Source organism: Dasypus novemcinctus, chromosome 3 (assembly GCF_030445035.2).
Source record: "Dasypus novemcinctus isolate mDasNov1 chromosome 3, mDasNov1.1.hap2, whole genome shotgun sequence".
Taxonomy (NCBI): Eukaryota; Metazoa; Chordata; class Mammalia; order Cingulata; family Dasypodidae; genus Dasypus; species Dasypus novemcinctus.
In genome coordinates this window covers 56,632,803-56,650,665 of record NC_080675.1, presented here as the reverse complement: position 1 = coordinate 56,650,665, position 17,863 = coordinate 56,632,803, and the positions used below count along the sequence as shown (strand labels likewise).

At 36.8% G+C, this 17,863-nt stretch overlaps 1 protein-coding gene across 1 annotated transcript in view; it reads right to left on the bottom strand.

Annotated features, from left to right (window-relative positions):
• Positions 1-17,863, bottom strand: part of GCH1 (GTP cyclohydrolase 1) — a 72,591-nt gene that overhangs the window by 16,239 nt on the left and 38,489 nt on the right. The window contains exon 2 of the mRNA XM_004472778.4: positions 12,401-12,510. Coding sequence (XP_004472835.1) covers positions 12,401-12,510 — 110 coding nt within the window. The remainder of the gene's footprint in view (positions 1-12,400; positions 12,511-17,863) is intronic.

Here is a 17,863-nt window from a genome sequence, read left to right as displayed (position 1 = left end):
TCTGAAAGTCTTCCCTCTATTGAGGGGAAACAGTCTCAAGAAAATTCAAATGATCCCACAGAAACATTAGAAAGTATTCAGGAAAGCCCTCCTTTGAAGGGCAGAAACTATAAATATGAATATTACCATTCCTCTCATCTCAGTGGCCTTACAAATCCCACCATAGAGCCCTGTTGCTCAGGAGGTCTCCAAGCCTTCTGCCATTCCTAAGCTGCTGCAGAGCTCTAGCTTCTTGGAAGAAAAAAAAGGACACAGCTATCACTATAAACAACAAGAAGCTGGATCCTAAAAAGTGAGTTCCAGTAGGATCTACTATCAGGTAAAGATATTTTTTTAATGTTTAAAAGGCATTAATTAATATCTAACAGTATGCTGGTTAATTTTATGTTTCAGCTTGACTATGTTTCAACTTGACTAGTTGTCTGGTCAAATACTGGTCTCACTGTTACTGGGACAGTATTTCATAGATAGGATGAGCACCTACAATCAGTTAATATTAAGTAAAGGAGATGACCTTTCATAACATGGGTGCGCCTCATCCAATTAGCCGAAAGTCTTAACAGCATGAACTGAGGGTTCTAGAAGTTGGAGAATTTTTTTGCCCACTTCAACATCTACATTTACTGGAATTTCTACCCTACCAACTTTTCCTAGGGAATTCAGACTCAAACTTGGACTTCAACTTATTGTAATTTCTAGCTTGAGGTCTGCCCTATAGAATTTGGACTTGCCATATCCCACAATCACATGAGCCAATTTCTTAATAAATGTATTGAAATATATATCTGGGGAAGCATTGTGGCTCAACTGATAGAGCATCAGCCTACCATATAGAGGGTCCAAGGTTCGATACCCAGGGTCTCCTGACCCATGTGGTGAGCATGGGTCCTTGCACAGGCAGCATATACAGCGCTGCCATGTGCAAGGAGTGCCGTGCCATGCAGGGGTGTCCTCCACTAGGGGAGCCCCACGTGCAAGGAGTGCACCCCGCAATGGAAGCCACCCTGCACAAATAAAGCACAGCCTGCCCAGGAGTGCTACGCAAACACAGAGAGCTGATGCGGCAAGATGACGCAACAAAAAAGCAAAACAGTTTCCTGGTCCCTCATGACAAGAATACAAGCGGACACAGAATACACAGCGAATGGACACAAAGAGCAGACAATGGGGGGAAAGGGGAGAGAAATAAAGAAATCTTAAAAAATGTGTGTGTATTTATATATATGTGTGTGTGTGTGTGTGTGTGTCAGGATAAATTTACATATATCCTGTTGGTTCTGTTTCTCTGAAGAACCCTGACTGATACAAATAATAAATGTTATCTCCTTTTGAGGCAAGTATTAAGTATGAGAAAATGTTAGTTCTCTAAAATAGTTCAATAAAGTAAATGTCATTTATAGGCATCAATTAACCCAATATAAATTATAGACTTGACCGCATCATGGTTTTAGTTCACCAATATTTGTTTCATTTGTTCATTTAATATTAACTATATACTTTTATAACTGACCTGATAATCCATAGTGATTTTTTTTCATCTATTAGTACTATGCTTTACAAATTTGAGAATTCCAGCTTATTACCTTGCTAGTCAGCAGAAGGAGAAAGTAAAGTAACACCTGAAAGTTGGGTATTTCAAAGAAAAATTAGCAAGTTAAAACTTTCCCATAGAACCAAGAACTTCTGTATCACTAAAAATTTGTATACTTAAATGCAGTATAATTTATTGTTTATACTAATTTTGAACTACCTTAAGCTACTAAGTCATAGTAGAAAATTACCATAAAATCATATACTTAAAAGCCAAGTCAGCAAGAACACAAACACAGAGGTGTGCATAACAGCAAGTAACATGAAATAATGATAGAGACTGAGTTCCAGATCAAGCTCCTTGGGTCCTGCCCAGCCAGGCCATTTGCTTTCTTTATCCTCTTGGGCAAGGCAAAGGCTTTCTGGGCCTAGTTTTCCCATGTATGATAAAACAACAGAGATGGTGCCTTCATCTTTTAAAATCATGAGCCCTGCTGTTACAAGCCGAGAATCATTCATTGTGGGATTACCAGACACTGCATGCCTCTCGATGTGATGCAATATGAAGTTCCCAACACCTTTATGAACTACACATGTCAAAAATGTTTCCCTTTATCTTATGAAGCCTTTAGATCTAGTTGAGGTAATAGGAAATCCAGGGCTGAAGGAGAGGCCACCAGGAAAAACTAATAAACAAATTCAGAAGGAGGACAATCTATAGGACAAGTGGTCCAGTCTCTTTAGTAAGAGAATATCATGGCAGGAGGAAACTACTTTAGAATAAAAAAGACTTAAGAGAATTGCCAACTGAAGGCAATGTGTGGACCTTAATTGAATTCTGGTTTTAACAAAACAGCAATAAGACATTTGAGACAACTGGAGAAAGATAAGTATGGATTAGGTATTAGAGGCTATAAGGAACTGCTGTTAGTTTTGTTTGTGATAGTGCTACTATAGGTAAGAAAATATCATTTTAGCAATGTATACTAAATAATTAGTAGTGAAGAGATGTCTATAACATATTTTGTATTCTTTAATATTTTAAAGAATTTATTGCTGACTTTTTAGGTATAATAATCAAACTGTGGTTATATTTCCAAAAGTAATCATTACCATCTAGAGAGACATACTGAAGTATTTATAGAAGAAATTATACAATATCTGAGTTTTGCTTCCAAACTGTCCATTAGGGATCCGGGTTTAAAAAAAAGATTGGTTGTGTGTTCATAATTGTTAAAGCCAGTTGATGGGACATGGGAACTTTAAAATTTTACTGCACTTTCTATTGTTATGTTTGAAATTTTCCATAATAAATAATTAAAAGACAGATACCACTAAACATTCAACATAATAGCTAAACTAAAAAAACTAAACATGCCAAGTGTTGACAATGATATGAAGCAACTAGAACTCTTATTGTACTGATATTGGGAGTGTGAGTTGGTACAACCACTTTGGAAAGCTATAGGTCATTAATTAACAAATTAAACCCTATGATCCTGCAATTCCATTTGTAGAAATATTCCTAATAGAATTACATGTATATGGGAACCAAAATAATGCTCACAGCAATATTTTTTGTCCTAAAAAAAAGGGAAACAATGAAAATGTCCACCAAGAGCAGAACAGATAAATTGTTATATGTCTCTATAATGGCATCACATACAAAAATAAAAATAAACTACTATGACAGGCAATAATGATGAATCTTACAATGTGGGCAAAAGAAGTCAGACACAAAAAAGTACATACTGTAGATTTCTTCCATTTGCACAGTTGAAAAACAAGCAAAACTAATCTATACTATTAAAAATCAGGGGAGTGGGTGTAGCTCAGTGGTTCAGTGTCTGCTTCCCTTGTATGAGGTCCCAGGTTCAATCCCCAGTACCTCCTTAAAAAAAAAAAAATTTTTTTTAAGTCAACATATGGATTCCTATGGGGAAGACTGATGGATTTGGTATTAGGAAGGGACAAAAGAAAGCTTCTGGGATATTAATAATGTTCTAGTTCTTTATCTGTCAGGTGTATGGAGTACCCTTATGATATGTACTTTTTTCTATGTTTTACTTTCATATAAAAATAAAAAATGCTTCCAGTCAACCAAGATGAAAGCATAAGACACCTCAGGGAGCAGCTCCCCCACAGAATTTTTGAACAACTAGCAAAACTGGCAAAGCCATCACTTCAAAACTGAAAAACAGTTAAAGGATTACAGTAATGGGTAGGGGCTAAATCAAGAAAATGCACTTTAAAAATGGTAGGAAAAATTATGGACAACAGTGTAGTAGTGTATAGTAATATAGTAATCTTCCATCAGTGGAAAAAAAAAAAAAGGAACTATGCTAAGTGAAAGAAACTAGATAAAAAGTGATTGACTCCATCTATGCAAAACATAAATACAAATAATTAAAGAGATGGAAATAGATTAGCAGTTATGCATGGTAGGGGAAGGCAGAGAGATGAAGGTAACTACTAAAGAGCTGGGTTTTTGTTTTTCAGAATAATGAAAATGTGCTAATATTGATTGGAGTGATGAATACACAACTCTGTGATTATACCAAATGCCCCTGAGTGTACTTTAGATGGATTACATGAATTATGAAATGTTTCAATAAAATTGATAATAAAAAATAATAAAAAATGAAACAATTCAAGGAAAAAAATGGGAAAGGGACAAAAATATGAAATTAGAACAGAAATGAGAATAAAATTTAAAGAACATTTAAAAAAAAGTAGGAGACGCTCACAGCACCTTTTCTGGCTCTACCCTCTCCCTCCACAAGTACAACAGTCTACAATCCCCTTGTGGGTCTCTGGTCTTGTTCCAAAGGAGGTAGAATAATCTCTATTTGCATACTGAATCCTGTCTCTTAGTGCCAGTCTATTGAGTAGCAGCCTGAATGACTGCACTAAGAAACTCTTTTCAGGCTCATCTTCCTAGCAATTGTCTTGCAGGCAGAAGCAGCTTGCAGAAGCTAAAGCAATGTAAGAAACAAGTCAAATAATTTTTTGTATCGGCTTGTTTGTTTCTGTTAGCCCCTGGCACTCAGGGAATTCTTTTTTTTTTTTTAATTTCTCTCCCCTTCTCCCCTCCCCCAATTGTCTGCTCTCTGTGTCCATTCACTGTGTGTTCTTCTGTGACCGCTTCCATCCTTATCAGCGGCACCAGGAATCTTTTTGTTTCTTTTTGTTGCATCATCTTGTTGCGTCAGCTCTCCGTGTGTGTGGCACCATTCTTGGGCAGGCTGCTCTTTCTTTCATGCTGGGCGGTTCTCCTTATGGGGCGCACTCCTTGTACGTGGGGCTCCCCCACGCGGGGGACACCCCTGAGTGGCACAGCACTCCTTATGCACATCAGCACTGTGCATGGGCCAGTTCCACAGGGGTCAAGGAGGCCCGGAGTTTGAACCGCAGACCACCCATGTGGTAGGTGGACGCCCTATCCATTGGGCCAAGTCCACTTCCTAGGAACTCTTTATTATATCACTAGCCAGACACAAACTTAAGGAACAGATACCTCAGGGACCAAATCCCAGATTTAACATTTAAAAAAATATTAAAATGTACAGTGTGCAACAAAAGATTATAACACAAACAAAGGAGCAATAAATAATGGCCCATCCCAAAGGACAAGATAAATATCCAGACACAATCAATGAAGAAGACCAGACTTTGGACATACTGGGCAAAAGCTTTTAAAAAAAATCCTCGAAATGCTCAACAAGATAAAGGAAAACACAGAGAAAGAACTAAAGGACTAAGAAAACAATGAATGAAGAATATGAGAATCACAACAAAGAGAAACTTTAAAAGGAACCAAACATAAACACTAGAGTTAAAGACTAGAATAACAAATGAAAAATTCCATAGAGGGTTTCAACAGAAGATGGAAGCTGGCAGAAAAAAGAACCAGTAAATGCAAAGACAGAACAACTGAAATGATTCAGGCTGAAGAGCCAAAGGGGAGCAGGGAGAATTTTAAAAAATGAGCAGAGACTAACAAACCTGAGGCACACCATCAAGTTTATCAATATATTCATTTGTAGTAGTCCCAGAGGGAGAAAAATAAAAGAAAGGGGCAGAAGGAATATTCAAAGAAATAATGGCAGGAAACTTTCCAAATTTAACAAAAGACATGAGTGTACATCTTCAAGAAGCCCAAGTGAATCTCCAACAGGATAAACTTGAAGAGAACCATGCCCAGGCACATAAATAGTAAAACTATGAAATGCCAAGAACAAGGCAACAGTCTTGAAAACTTCATGGATGCAAGAAGGCAGTGGAACAATATTTAACATGCTAAAAGAAATCAATGACAACCAAGTTTTTTTTCAGTCTGGCAAGACTGTCTTTCAGAAATGAGGAACAGATTAAGACATTCCATATAAACAAAAGCTGAGGGAACTCATCATAACCTATGCTATAAGCAATGCGAAAGGGAGACCTGAACAAGGAAAGAAAGGACAATAGACAATGGATTGAAAGAGCATAAAGAAATAAAGACCTCCAGTAAAGGTAACCATCTCAGTAATTATAAATCCCAGCACTATTGTATTGTATTTTTTGATATGTAACTACACTTTTTACTTTTTATAGACCCTAAGATGTAAATGCATAAACAGTAATGATAAATCTATGGTTTTGGACATAAAACATACAAAGATATAATCTATAACAAATACAACAAAAAGGTAGGAGGATGGAGGGATATAGGAATACTTTTTGAATATGCTACTGAAGTTAAATCAGTGTCAAATCAAATGGGATTGGGGAGCAGATGTGGCACTAGCGGTTGAGCACCCACCTCCCACATGGAGATTTCCTGTTCCTCCAGAAAAAAAAACAAGCAAAATAAACAAAAACACCAACTCAGGGAAGCCAATATGGCTCAGTGGTTGAGTGCCAGCTTCCCATATATGAAGTCCTGGGTTCAGTCCTCAGCTCCAGTAACTCAAAAAAAACCAAAACCACACAATAACAAAAAAAATCAAATGCTATTGTTATAAACTTAGGATGTTAAATTTAAGTCCAATGGTAACTATAACATATGTAGGAAAATAAACAAAAAAACAAAAAAAATCCAGAAAGAAATGAGAAGGGATTCAAAATGGTACAATACCAAAAAAAAAAAAAAATCAAATAAATAAGAATTTAGGCATTAATAGAAAAATTAGGGGACCAAAAATGGTATAAGAATTACAAACACCAAAATGCAAAGTAGCAGAAGAAAATCTTGTATTAATAGCAGTTGCTTTACATGTAAATGGGTTAAACTCTCCTGTTAAAAGACTGACAGAAAGGATAGAAAAAGCATGACCAACTCTATGCTGTTTACAAGAGACTCACCTTAAATTCAAACATAAGAAGGTTGAAAGTGAAAGGAGGGGGGAAATATTCCATGCAACTAGTAACAAAAAAAGATGTGGGGTAGTTATACTAATATCAGATAAAATATTAATAGAAGTTAAGTCAGAAACTGTTTCAAGGGACAAAGAAGGTCAATATATGCTGATAAAGGAGCCAATTCACCAAAATAACATAATAATTATAAATATATATGCACCTAACAGCAAAGCTCCAAAATATATGACACAATAATACTGACAGATTTGAAGGGAGAAATAGACATTTCTACATTAATAAGAGATTTCAATACACCACTTCCAATAATGGATAGAACACCGAGACAGAAGATCAATAAGGAAATAGAAGGAAATAGAAGACTTGAACAACAATATAAAATAATTAGACCTAAAGATATATAGAGAGAACACTTCACCCAACAGCAGCAAAATACACATCCTTCTCTATTGCACATTGATCATTATCTAGGATAGACTATATGTTAGGTCAGAAAACAAATCTCCGTAAATTAAAAAATATTTAAATTGTACAAGTGTATCTTCTCTGACCACAGTAGAATTAAACTAGAAATTAATAACAGAGGGAGAACTGGAAAGTCGGAAATATGTGGAAATTAATGATGCACTCTTAAACAACTAATGGGTCAAAGAAGAAATCTCGAGGGAAATTAGAAAATATGTTGAGGCACATGAAAATGGAAACATACTAAAACTAAGAAAAAATTAACCAAGGAAAAAATAAAAGAAACAAAAAATATCACAAATCAGAGAACTAACCTCACAAATGAAGGATCCAGAAGTTAAGGGCAAACTAAATCCAAAGCAAGCAGAAGGAAAGAAATAAAGATTAGAGAAGAGGTAAATGAAATAGAGACTGAAAAGGAGAAAGAAAAATCAATGGAACTGAAAGTTGGCTTTTTTAAAAGATCAATAAAGATCAACAAACCTTTAGCTAAACTGACAAAGAATAAAAGAGAGAGGACACAAATAACTAAAATCAGAAGTGAGAGGGGGATGGACCAGTATTACTTACCCCATAGAAATAAAAGGAATATATAGGATTCTATGAACGACTCCACTCCAAAAACTTAGATAACCTAAATTAAATGGACAAATTCCCAAGAACACACAAAGTACCTATACTGACTCAGGAAGAAAAAACTTTCAACAGACCAATAACATGTAAGGAGGTTGAAATAGTAATTGAAAATGTCCAACAACTACAGAATAAGAGCCCAGGACCAGATGGCACCACTAGAAAACATTTCAAGAATAACACCAATCCTGCTGAAAGTCTTCCAAAAAATTCAAGAGGAGAGAACATTCCATTCCTTGTTCTGTAAAGTCACCAATACCCTAAGACCAATATCCCTTATGCATATAGATGCAAAAATCCTCCAAAAATACTAGCAAACCAAATTGAACAGAACATTTAAAAAAATTATACTCTATGATTAAGTGGGATTTGTCTCAGGTAGGCAAGGGCGGCTCAACATAAGAAAATCAATTAAGGTAATACGTGACATTAATAGAATGATGGTGAAAACCTCCATGATCATGTTAATTGACACAGAAAAGGCATTTGAACAAAATCCAGCACCCCTTCTTGATAGAAACCTACAACGACTTGATAAAAGGTAGAAAGAGGGAAGCAGATGTAGCTCAAGTGACTGGGCTTCTGCCTGCCATATGGGAGGACCCAGATTCAATCCCTGAGGCCTCCTGGTAAAGGTGTGCAAGTGCCCGTGCAGCGAGCCAAGTGCCTGTACAAGTAAGTCATACAGTAAGATGATGATACAACAAAAGAGAGACAAAGGGGAGAGAAGGGGAGAGTCAAGGTGAGACACAACAGAAACCAGGAACTTAGATGGTACAAGTGACAGGGAACTTCTCTCCACATCAGAGGCCCCCAGGATCAAATCCTGGTGAATCCTAGAGGAGAAAAACAAGAAGAGAAGACAAAAAGAGAAATAGGCACAGAAGATCACTCAGTGAATGGACACAGACAGCAAAAACAGCAGGGCAGGGAGGAAGGGGGAAATGCCAAAAATTTCCTCAGCATGTAAAGGGCATATATGGAAGACTCACAGGTGGCATCATAATCAATGTTGAAAGACTGAAAGCTTTTCCTCTAACATCAGGAACAAGACAAGGATAGCCACTGTCACCTCTACTATTCAACACTGTACTGGAACAATTAAGTAAGAAAAAGAAATAAAAGGCATCCATATCAGAAAGGAAGGAGTAAAATTTTCTCCATTTGAAGATAATAAGATCCCATATATAGAAAATCCTGAAAAATCCACAAGAAAGCTACTAGAAAAAATAAAAGAATTCAGCAAAGTGGCAAGTTACAAGATCAATACAAAAATCAGTAGTGTTTCTATAACCTAATAATGAACATTCTGAAGAAGACAGAAATAAACTATTAGATGAAAAAAATTTCCATTTTTTCTCCCATTCCATTCAACTAATTGAATCAAATACCTAGGATAAATTTAGCCAAGGATGTAAAGGACTTATATATGGAAAACTACAAAACATTGTTGAAAGAAATTAAGGAAGACCTAATTAAGTGGAAGAACATTACATGTTCATAGATTTGAAGACTAAATATTATTAAGATGTCAATTCTACCCAAAGCAATTTAGAGATTCAACACAATGCCAATCAAAATTCCAACAACCTTCTTTGAAAAAATGGAAAAGCCAATCATCAAATTTACATGGAAGGGTAAGATGTCTCAAATAGCCAAAAACAATTTAAGAAGAAGAACGAAATTGGAGAACTCACTCTTTCAGATTTTAAAACTTATTCCAAAGCTACAGTAATCAAAACAGCATAGTACTGGCACAAGGGCAGACATGTAGACCAGTGGAATCAAATTGAGAGTTCTGAAATAAACTTTTTTTTTTTTGCTAAGTATATCCTTTTATTTCTTAACCTAGGTAAAATTTATGCATGTTTTAATATATTTTTTCTGAATTAGTTCATATGTTTTTGAAGTGAGTATGACATGCAATTAATGAGGCATTTGGTTTTTTCAATTATCAGATGCATAAGTACATTACATGATTACAGCATCTTGAATGCACTGATCGAGGTTGTGCTTCAGCTGACCTGCCTGTGCACAGGACAGGAAGGAAGTGAGTTGTCACATCAGATTCTGAAACATGAGCTCATCATTCCCATGGGAAAGTCTCTCGTGGAAGCCCTGTGAAATAAACTCTTATACCTAACGTCGATTGATTTTTGACAATGTTGTCAAGTCTATTCAAGCAGGAAAGAATAGTCTCTTCAACAAACGGCGCTGGAAAACTGGATACCCATATGCTAAAGAATGAAGGGGGACTCCTCCTTCACACCATATACAAAAGTCAACTCAAAATGGATCTAAGACCTAAATATAAGAACTAAAACCCTAAAACTCCTAGAAGAAAACAGGAAAACATCTTCAGGACCTTGTGTTAGGCAATGGTTTCTTAGCAGGAGCAACAACAAAAAAATAGATAAATGAAACTTCATCAAATTTACAAACCTACAGAATGGGAGGAAACATTTGGAAAGCACATATCCGATAAAAGTCTAAAATCAATAATATGTAAATAAATCCAGCAATCCAACAACAAAAAGACATAAAAACTCAATTGAAAAAATGGGCAAAACTTGAATAGACATTTCTCCAAAGATAAACAAATAGCCAATAAGCAAATGAAAAAAAATGCTCACTACCATTACCAACTAGGGAAATGAATTCAAAACCATGAGTACCCACCAAAATGCCTACTGTTTTTTTAATGGAAAATAAATGTTAAAGAGGATGTGTAGAATTGGGAATACAAGTTCATCATTGATGGGAATGTCAAATGGTGCAGCCTCTGTGGAAAATAGTTTGGCAGTTCCTCAGAAAGTTTAGAATTATCATATAATCCAGAAATCCCCCTTCTAGGTATACACACAAAAAAATTGAAAGCTGGGATTCAGATATTTGTACATCAATGTTCATAGCGCCCTTATTTATTTACAATTGCCAAAAGATGGAAGTAACCCATGAGTTCATCAACTGACAAATGGATAAACAAAATGTGGTATGTACATATAATGGAATATTATTCAACAGTGAAAAAGAGTGACGTTCTGATACATGCAACAAAAAGGATGAACTTTGAAGACATCATGTTGAGTGAAATATGTCTGACACAGAAGGGCAAACACTGTATGACCTCGCTGATATAATTGGAACAAACAAATTCATAGTCAGAAACTAGAATACAGATTACCAGGGTGGGGTAGGGAATGGAGTGTTAATCTATAAAGAAATCTAATAAAGAAATTCTGTAAAGGATTTCTTAATCTTAATCTATAAGAAGTTCTATTTGTGGCGATGGAAAAGTTTTGTTAATAAATGGTGATCACAGTAGCACAACATTGTGAATGTAATTAACAGTACTGAATTAAATATTTGAATGTGGTTAAAAGGGGAGATTTTAGGTTTCAAATGTTACTAGAATAAAAAAAAAACAACAACATAGGACTGTAGAACACAAAGAGTGAACCTTAATGTAAACTCTGGACTATAGTTAAAAGTACAATTACAACAGTATTCTTTCATCAATTGTAACAAAATTACCATGCTAATGCAAATTATTAAGAGGGAAATCTGTGGGGAGGGGTGGGAATTCTATTTTTTGCATGATTTTTCTGCAAACCTACAACTTCTCTAATAAAAAAATAAGAAAAAAGTTTTTTTTTAAAAGATAGTTTAACAAAAAATGGGAAGCAAATATTAACATTTACTAAATTTAGGTGATGGCTATATAAGTGCTCATGTACTATTTCCTAAAAGTCTTCTGCTTGAAAGTTATTAATAAAAAATCAGAAATTGAAATTATGACACTGGTGGATAGGAGAGCAACTCTGTCCAAAACCAACATATTCTAAAAGTTACACAAAACCACAACAAGTAGATAACATATCATCCAGCTTGGATTAGAGTCCTTCTTTCCTAATACATAAAGGGTTAGAAACAAATCTACTAACACTATAACCTGTGTCACAAGAAATTCTGAAATCATTCCTCCTCATGTCCTGACTTACGTAAGTATATCTTAGATCAAACATTATTCAGCCAAAATAAAGGGCAAAGGTTTTCAGGGCCTGCAGCAGCGATCTAGGGAGGGGGAAATCCCGTTAACCTCATTATTTTAACCTATAACATGATATTTAATAGGAAATGTTTGTCCTGACGTTCTTCTGCTACAATGTTATGTTCTTTTCATTCACAAACGTGTGTTTATTCTTCCATGTTTAAATTGCGTTTCTTTTTAATTTCAGCCTGTTAGGTTAGTTGGATTGATAAAGAGTAAACTTGTATATCTAATTCTAAATATCAAGGATGTTAGGAATTAGCAGCTGACAATTATAAACATAATTGTTCGCATTTTTAAAACTTTCATTAGGCTTTTAAAATTTGTTAGGAAAAAAGAAACAAAAAAAGAACACCTTACCTTTCCAATAAATGGAACTAGGTGATGTTCACACATGGAAAACATATCTATGTCCTTCACAATCACCATCTCATCATGATCTTCATCAAATATAGCATCATTTAGCACATCTGAAATTAGAGGCTTACTTAGTAACAGATTTTATAGGAAGACAGTAGAAAAAGTAACAATCTCTATCGGTAAATATATATAAACCATTGGAATAAGGAAGAATGTCAATCCTCACCAAAATATATTAAGGGACTTAAAATGAGTTATTTTCCTCCTATGAAGTCAGCCAAGTCTTTTTCTTTAAATGATGGGGAAAAGCCTTGATCCAGTGTTACATGAATTATGCAGGACACAGATGTATTTGTGGAGGAGAGGGAGAAGGAAAAGGAGGGAGAGGGGGAGTGGGAAGGAGGAAAAATTATGCCAAAATAAAATAGTTAACTATTTCTGGGTGGTAGAAATGGGCCAATTTTATTTTCTTTTTATTTTTTTATTCTTAACATTTTCCCTATAATGGATGTGTAGAAAACCATATCTAAGAAAGAGACTAATCCTTAGTCCTCCGACTTCTAAGGCTAGACCACTCACCCATAAACCTAACGTCTCTTATAACTTTCCCCAATAATGTCCTATTTTTTAATTGTCTATTTTTAAAAAGATAACTAGATCACACAAAATGTTACGTTAAAAAACATAAGTTTCCCATATACCCCACTCCCCACCCCCCATGTCCTACTCTTAAATGTTTCCATTTATTGTACTATGCATCAGACTTATTCCAGTCACCTTCGTCCCATCCTAAAGGAAACACATCCTTCGTTTGATGTGTATACCTCTCTAAGTAGGCTCTTGGTGACAACTGGTATCTTGGTTGAGCTAGAGATCCTGGTACATATGAACAAGCATACAAGAGACATTTAAAAACAAGACATTTTGGTTTTTAAAACAGCACTAATATCTGGACAGCTTGTCAGATCGGACACATTCAAGGCACCTAGTTGCGTGATTTCAATGATTTGGGGGATACCCAATCTACAAGGTATGTTCAAACAGGGAAGGGAGATGAATAGAACTTTTGCAGGCACCTAGAGCTAGTTCTCTCAGAAAGGTAGGCTGTCAAGTGAGTCACAGGGGCTCTGTGCAAATGTCCACCCACACTGCCTGACCTTCAGTGGCTCTGCTACTCCTAGAAGAGGGGCTCACAGATATTGAGTCATGATTTAAACTGCAATTACCATCCCCTGAGTCAGGCTATTCACAGAGACACATTTGACTGTGTAGCAGAGAAATCATTAGTGTGGCCAACAAAAGTGAACATGTGGGGCTTAGACATATACAGACAAACACAGATATCCCTTGTTAGAAGTGACTAATAAAAGCCAGGGAGGAAAAAGTTTGGTGTCATTCCTTAAGTAATTACTCCTTCCCAAACAGCAGTTTTCTATTTTGAATACTCAGTGCTAACCTTCAGTCATATTTTTGAAAGAAGTTCAAAGAGAGATACTTGGTGTTTCCAAAAGTATTCTGGATTTCCCAGGATTTTAATGTAATGTTACTGTCATGTGTAACCTACTAAAACTCTGTAGTCACACAAGAAATCTTCCTGAAGAAGAAACAAAACAAAGCAAAACTAGTTTCTTAAAGAAAGAACTAGAGAGAATTGTCAAATATATATAGCATTTGTTTGTTTTCTCTGGCAAAATATTAATACAAGAGCAACTCCATCTGTATTAGTCAGCCAAAGGGGTGCTGATGTAAAATACCAGAAATTGGTTGGTTTTCATAAACGGTATTTATTTAGAGTAGGAGCTTACAGATAGCCAGCCATAAAGTATAAGTTACTTCCCTCACCAAAGTCTATTTCCATATGTTGGAGCAGATGCTGACATCTGTGAGGGTTCAGGCTTCCTGGATTCCTCTGGGCTCAGTTCCTCTGTTTCCTCCACAAGGTCAGCTGAAGACTATGAGGCTCTCTAGGCTTTGCGCCTCTCCACAAGGTCAGCTGTAGACTATCAGGTGGACAGCTCTGTCTCTCTCCAGGGCTTCTGCCATGTCTAAGGAGCCATCTCTATTCCCTCTGTGTTCTTCTCCTGGCTCTGGTCCTCCCTTTCTGGGGTCTGCTTGTCTTTCCTCTGTAAGCTTACTTCCCGGGGCTCCAGTTCAAGGCTCCAGCATCAAACTCCAACATCACAACTCCAACATCAAAATCTCCCAACTCTGTCCTTTGCCATGCCTTTTATCTATGAGTCCAGCAGGGACTCAAAGCCCTGATGACATGGCCCAATCAAAGCCCTAATCATCACTCAATCATGCCCAGGTACAGACCAGATTACAAACATAATCCAATATCTATTTTTGGAATTCATAACCACATCAAACTGCTACACCATCCTAATCTCTGACAGTAACCATATGGCAAGTGTTAAATGCCAGCCCTTGAGTCAGGCTAAGTTAGGATATGACTCCATCATTTTCTAGCTGTTGGGCTTTGGGCAAGTCATTAAGAACTCAGAGTCTTCAGCTGTAAACCAGGTGGAAACCAAGTGCCTCTTTCCCAGGGGTATCATGAAGATAAAAAGAGATAAATACATATGTTTAGAACTACATATGGCAGACAAAGTGGTAGCAGTTGTTGGTAGCACTATTATTATTATATTATTATTATTACTATTACTAAGACTGAGGGACTGCACACTGATATATATTATAATTTAAAATGTAATAGTTTGCTTATAACAAATAGAATACAGAAAGGATAAAATAACTTTACAGTAGAGAAAACCAAAAGATACTAATTAACCAAGTGATCAAGGTTAACATCACCAGTAACAAAGACATACTGATATCCTGTAGTACTGATATGATACAATGAGAAGGGCACGTCACTCCTGTGATATTCTTCCCCCAAAATCTATAACTGCAGTCTAATCATGGGAACTGATACAGATTGAAGAACATTCTACAAAATACCTAACTTCAAAAGCATCAGTGTCAGGAAAGACATGGAAAGACTGAGGAACTGTCATACATTGTAGGAAACTAAAAGAAATGTGACAATCAAACATGATGAAAAGATTATATATAGTATTGTACCAATAACATTTTAAGTTTGATTTTCCTACCATGATCATGTGAGATGATACATCATGGGAATTTGGGTGAAGGCTCTTTGTACTATCTTTACAATTCTTCTGTAAGGCTAACTTATTACAAAATAAGAAGTCTTGGTAATAAGAAGACATGCCAGGGTTCCATCCCCCACAGAATCATTGAACAACTAGCAAAAATGGGCAAGGCAGTCTTCTGCAGAGACCCAGAACACAGTAAAAGGGCTGAAGTAACTGGGTAAACACCAATCAAAAATGATAGCAAAGAAAGACTGTGTAAGATGGCAGAGTAAGAAGCCTCAGGAATCGGTTCATCCACTAGGACAACAATTAACAGGCAAGAACTGTCAGAATCAACTATTTTGAATCTCCAGAGTATAGCAGAACACAGCAACCAGGGAAGGAGGTAAGGAAGAGGCTGGTACATCACAGTAAATACTTGTGAATTTCACTCTCCATGCAGCAGCCACCATCACCTATGCCTCTGCCTCAAGGCAAGTGCAATGAGGTACTCAACTCAGTCCCTGGCACAGCTCAATAGTGCCAAGGCAGGAAATGAACATCTAGTTCCCCGAGATATAAGGGCTGCAATCTGATCACCAGTCACAATCCCTCCCTCACTACCGCTCCTCCCCCCTCCCACCTTCACTCTCTCTCTCCCTCCCTCCCTCCTTCTCTCTCGCTCTCTTTCTTTCTTTCTTTCATAGTAGGGGCCAGGGATTGAACCTGGGGTGTTTCGTGTGGGAAGCTGGCACTCAGCCACTGAGCCACTTTTTGCCCTCCTGAGTTGGTTTTCTTGTTTGTTTTGCTTGTTATTGGGAACCGAACCTAGGACATCCCATGTGGGAAGCAGGTGCTCAACACCTGAGTCACACCACCAGCCTGCCACTGCTTTTATTTTTATTTTTTAAAGATTTTATTTTTTTTAATTTATTTCTCTCTCCTTCCCTGCCCTGCCCCCCCCCCCCCAGTTGTCTGCTCTCTATGTCCATTCGTTGTGTGTTCTTCTGTGCCCACTTGTATTCTTGTCAGCGGCACCGGGAATCTGTGTCTCTTTTTGTTGCGTCATCTTGCTGTGTCAGCTCTCCTTGTGTGCAGCACCATTCTTGGGCAGGCTGCACTTTTTTCACGCTAGGTAGCTCTCCTTACAGGGCACACTCCTTGTGTGTGGGGCTGCCCTATGTGGACCCCTGTGTGGCACGGCACTCCTTGCTCCCACCTACCACATGGGAGGTCCTTGGTTCGGTTCCCAGTGTCTCTTAAAGAGACAGAGGGCTGGCTCAACAGACAGGCATGCAAGTTGACAACAAGAGACACAGGAGAAAAACATAATGAGAGACACAAGAAAGTGGGGAGTGGAGGTTCCCAGTGCAATGTCACCATAGACACAATGTCACCACTGACACAACAAGAGACACAAGAAGGAAAACATAATGAAAGAGACAACAAAGCAGGGAACGGAGGTGGCTCAAGCAATTAGGTGCCTCCCTCCCACATTGGAGGTCCTGAGTTCGGTTCCTAGTGCATCCTCAAGAAACAAGGAAGATAAATAGACAGAGCAAGTGTAAATAAAAAGGGGGTGGGGAGAAATAAATAAATAATAAATCTTTATTAAAAAAAAGTATGAGGGAAGCAGATGTAGCTCAAGTGGTTGAGTGACCACCTGCCCTGTATGAGATCCTGGGTTCGATCCCCACTACCTCCTAAAACAGACAAACAAATAAAACACAACAACTCTCATTAGGATGTAGCTCAGTGGTTGAGTGCTTGCTTCCCATGTATAAAGTCCTGGGTTCAATACAGGATACCTCCAAAAAAATTAAAAAGTAACGACAAATCTATAGTTTTGACATAAAATGTACAAGGATATACGTGGTAACAGATACCAAAAAAAAGTGGAGGGATAAAGAGGTATAGGAACAGTATATGTATATGCTATTAAAGTTAAATTGGTATAAATCTAAAATGATGGTTTTATATTTAGAATGCTAAATTTTAACTCCTGGTAACCACAGAGAAAATATATGAAAACTTTATCCAGAAAGAAATGAGAAGAGACTGAAAAAGGGACAATACAAAATATCAAATAAATATGAAAGTAGACATTAATGGAAGAATTGAAGGTCAAAAAAGGTATAAGACTTACAAAGAACAAATAGAAAAAGTGGGAGAATACAGTCCATTATTAGTAGTTAATAAATGCAAATGGATTAATGTATTAAACTCTCCAGTCAAAAGGCAGAGATTGGCAGAATGGATTAAAAGAGCACAACCCGGCTATATGCTACTTACAAAAAAAATCATCTTAAATTTAAAAACATAAGCAGTGGAAAATGAAAGAATAGAAAAAAATTTATATCATGCA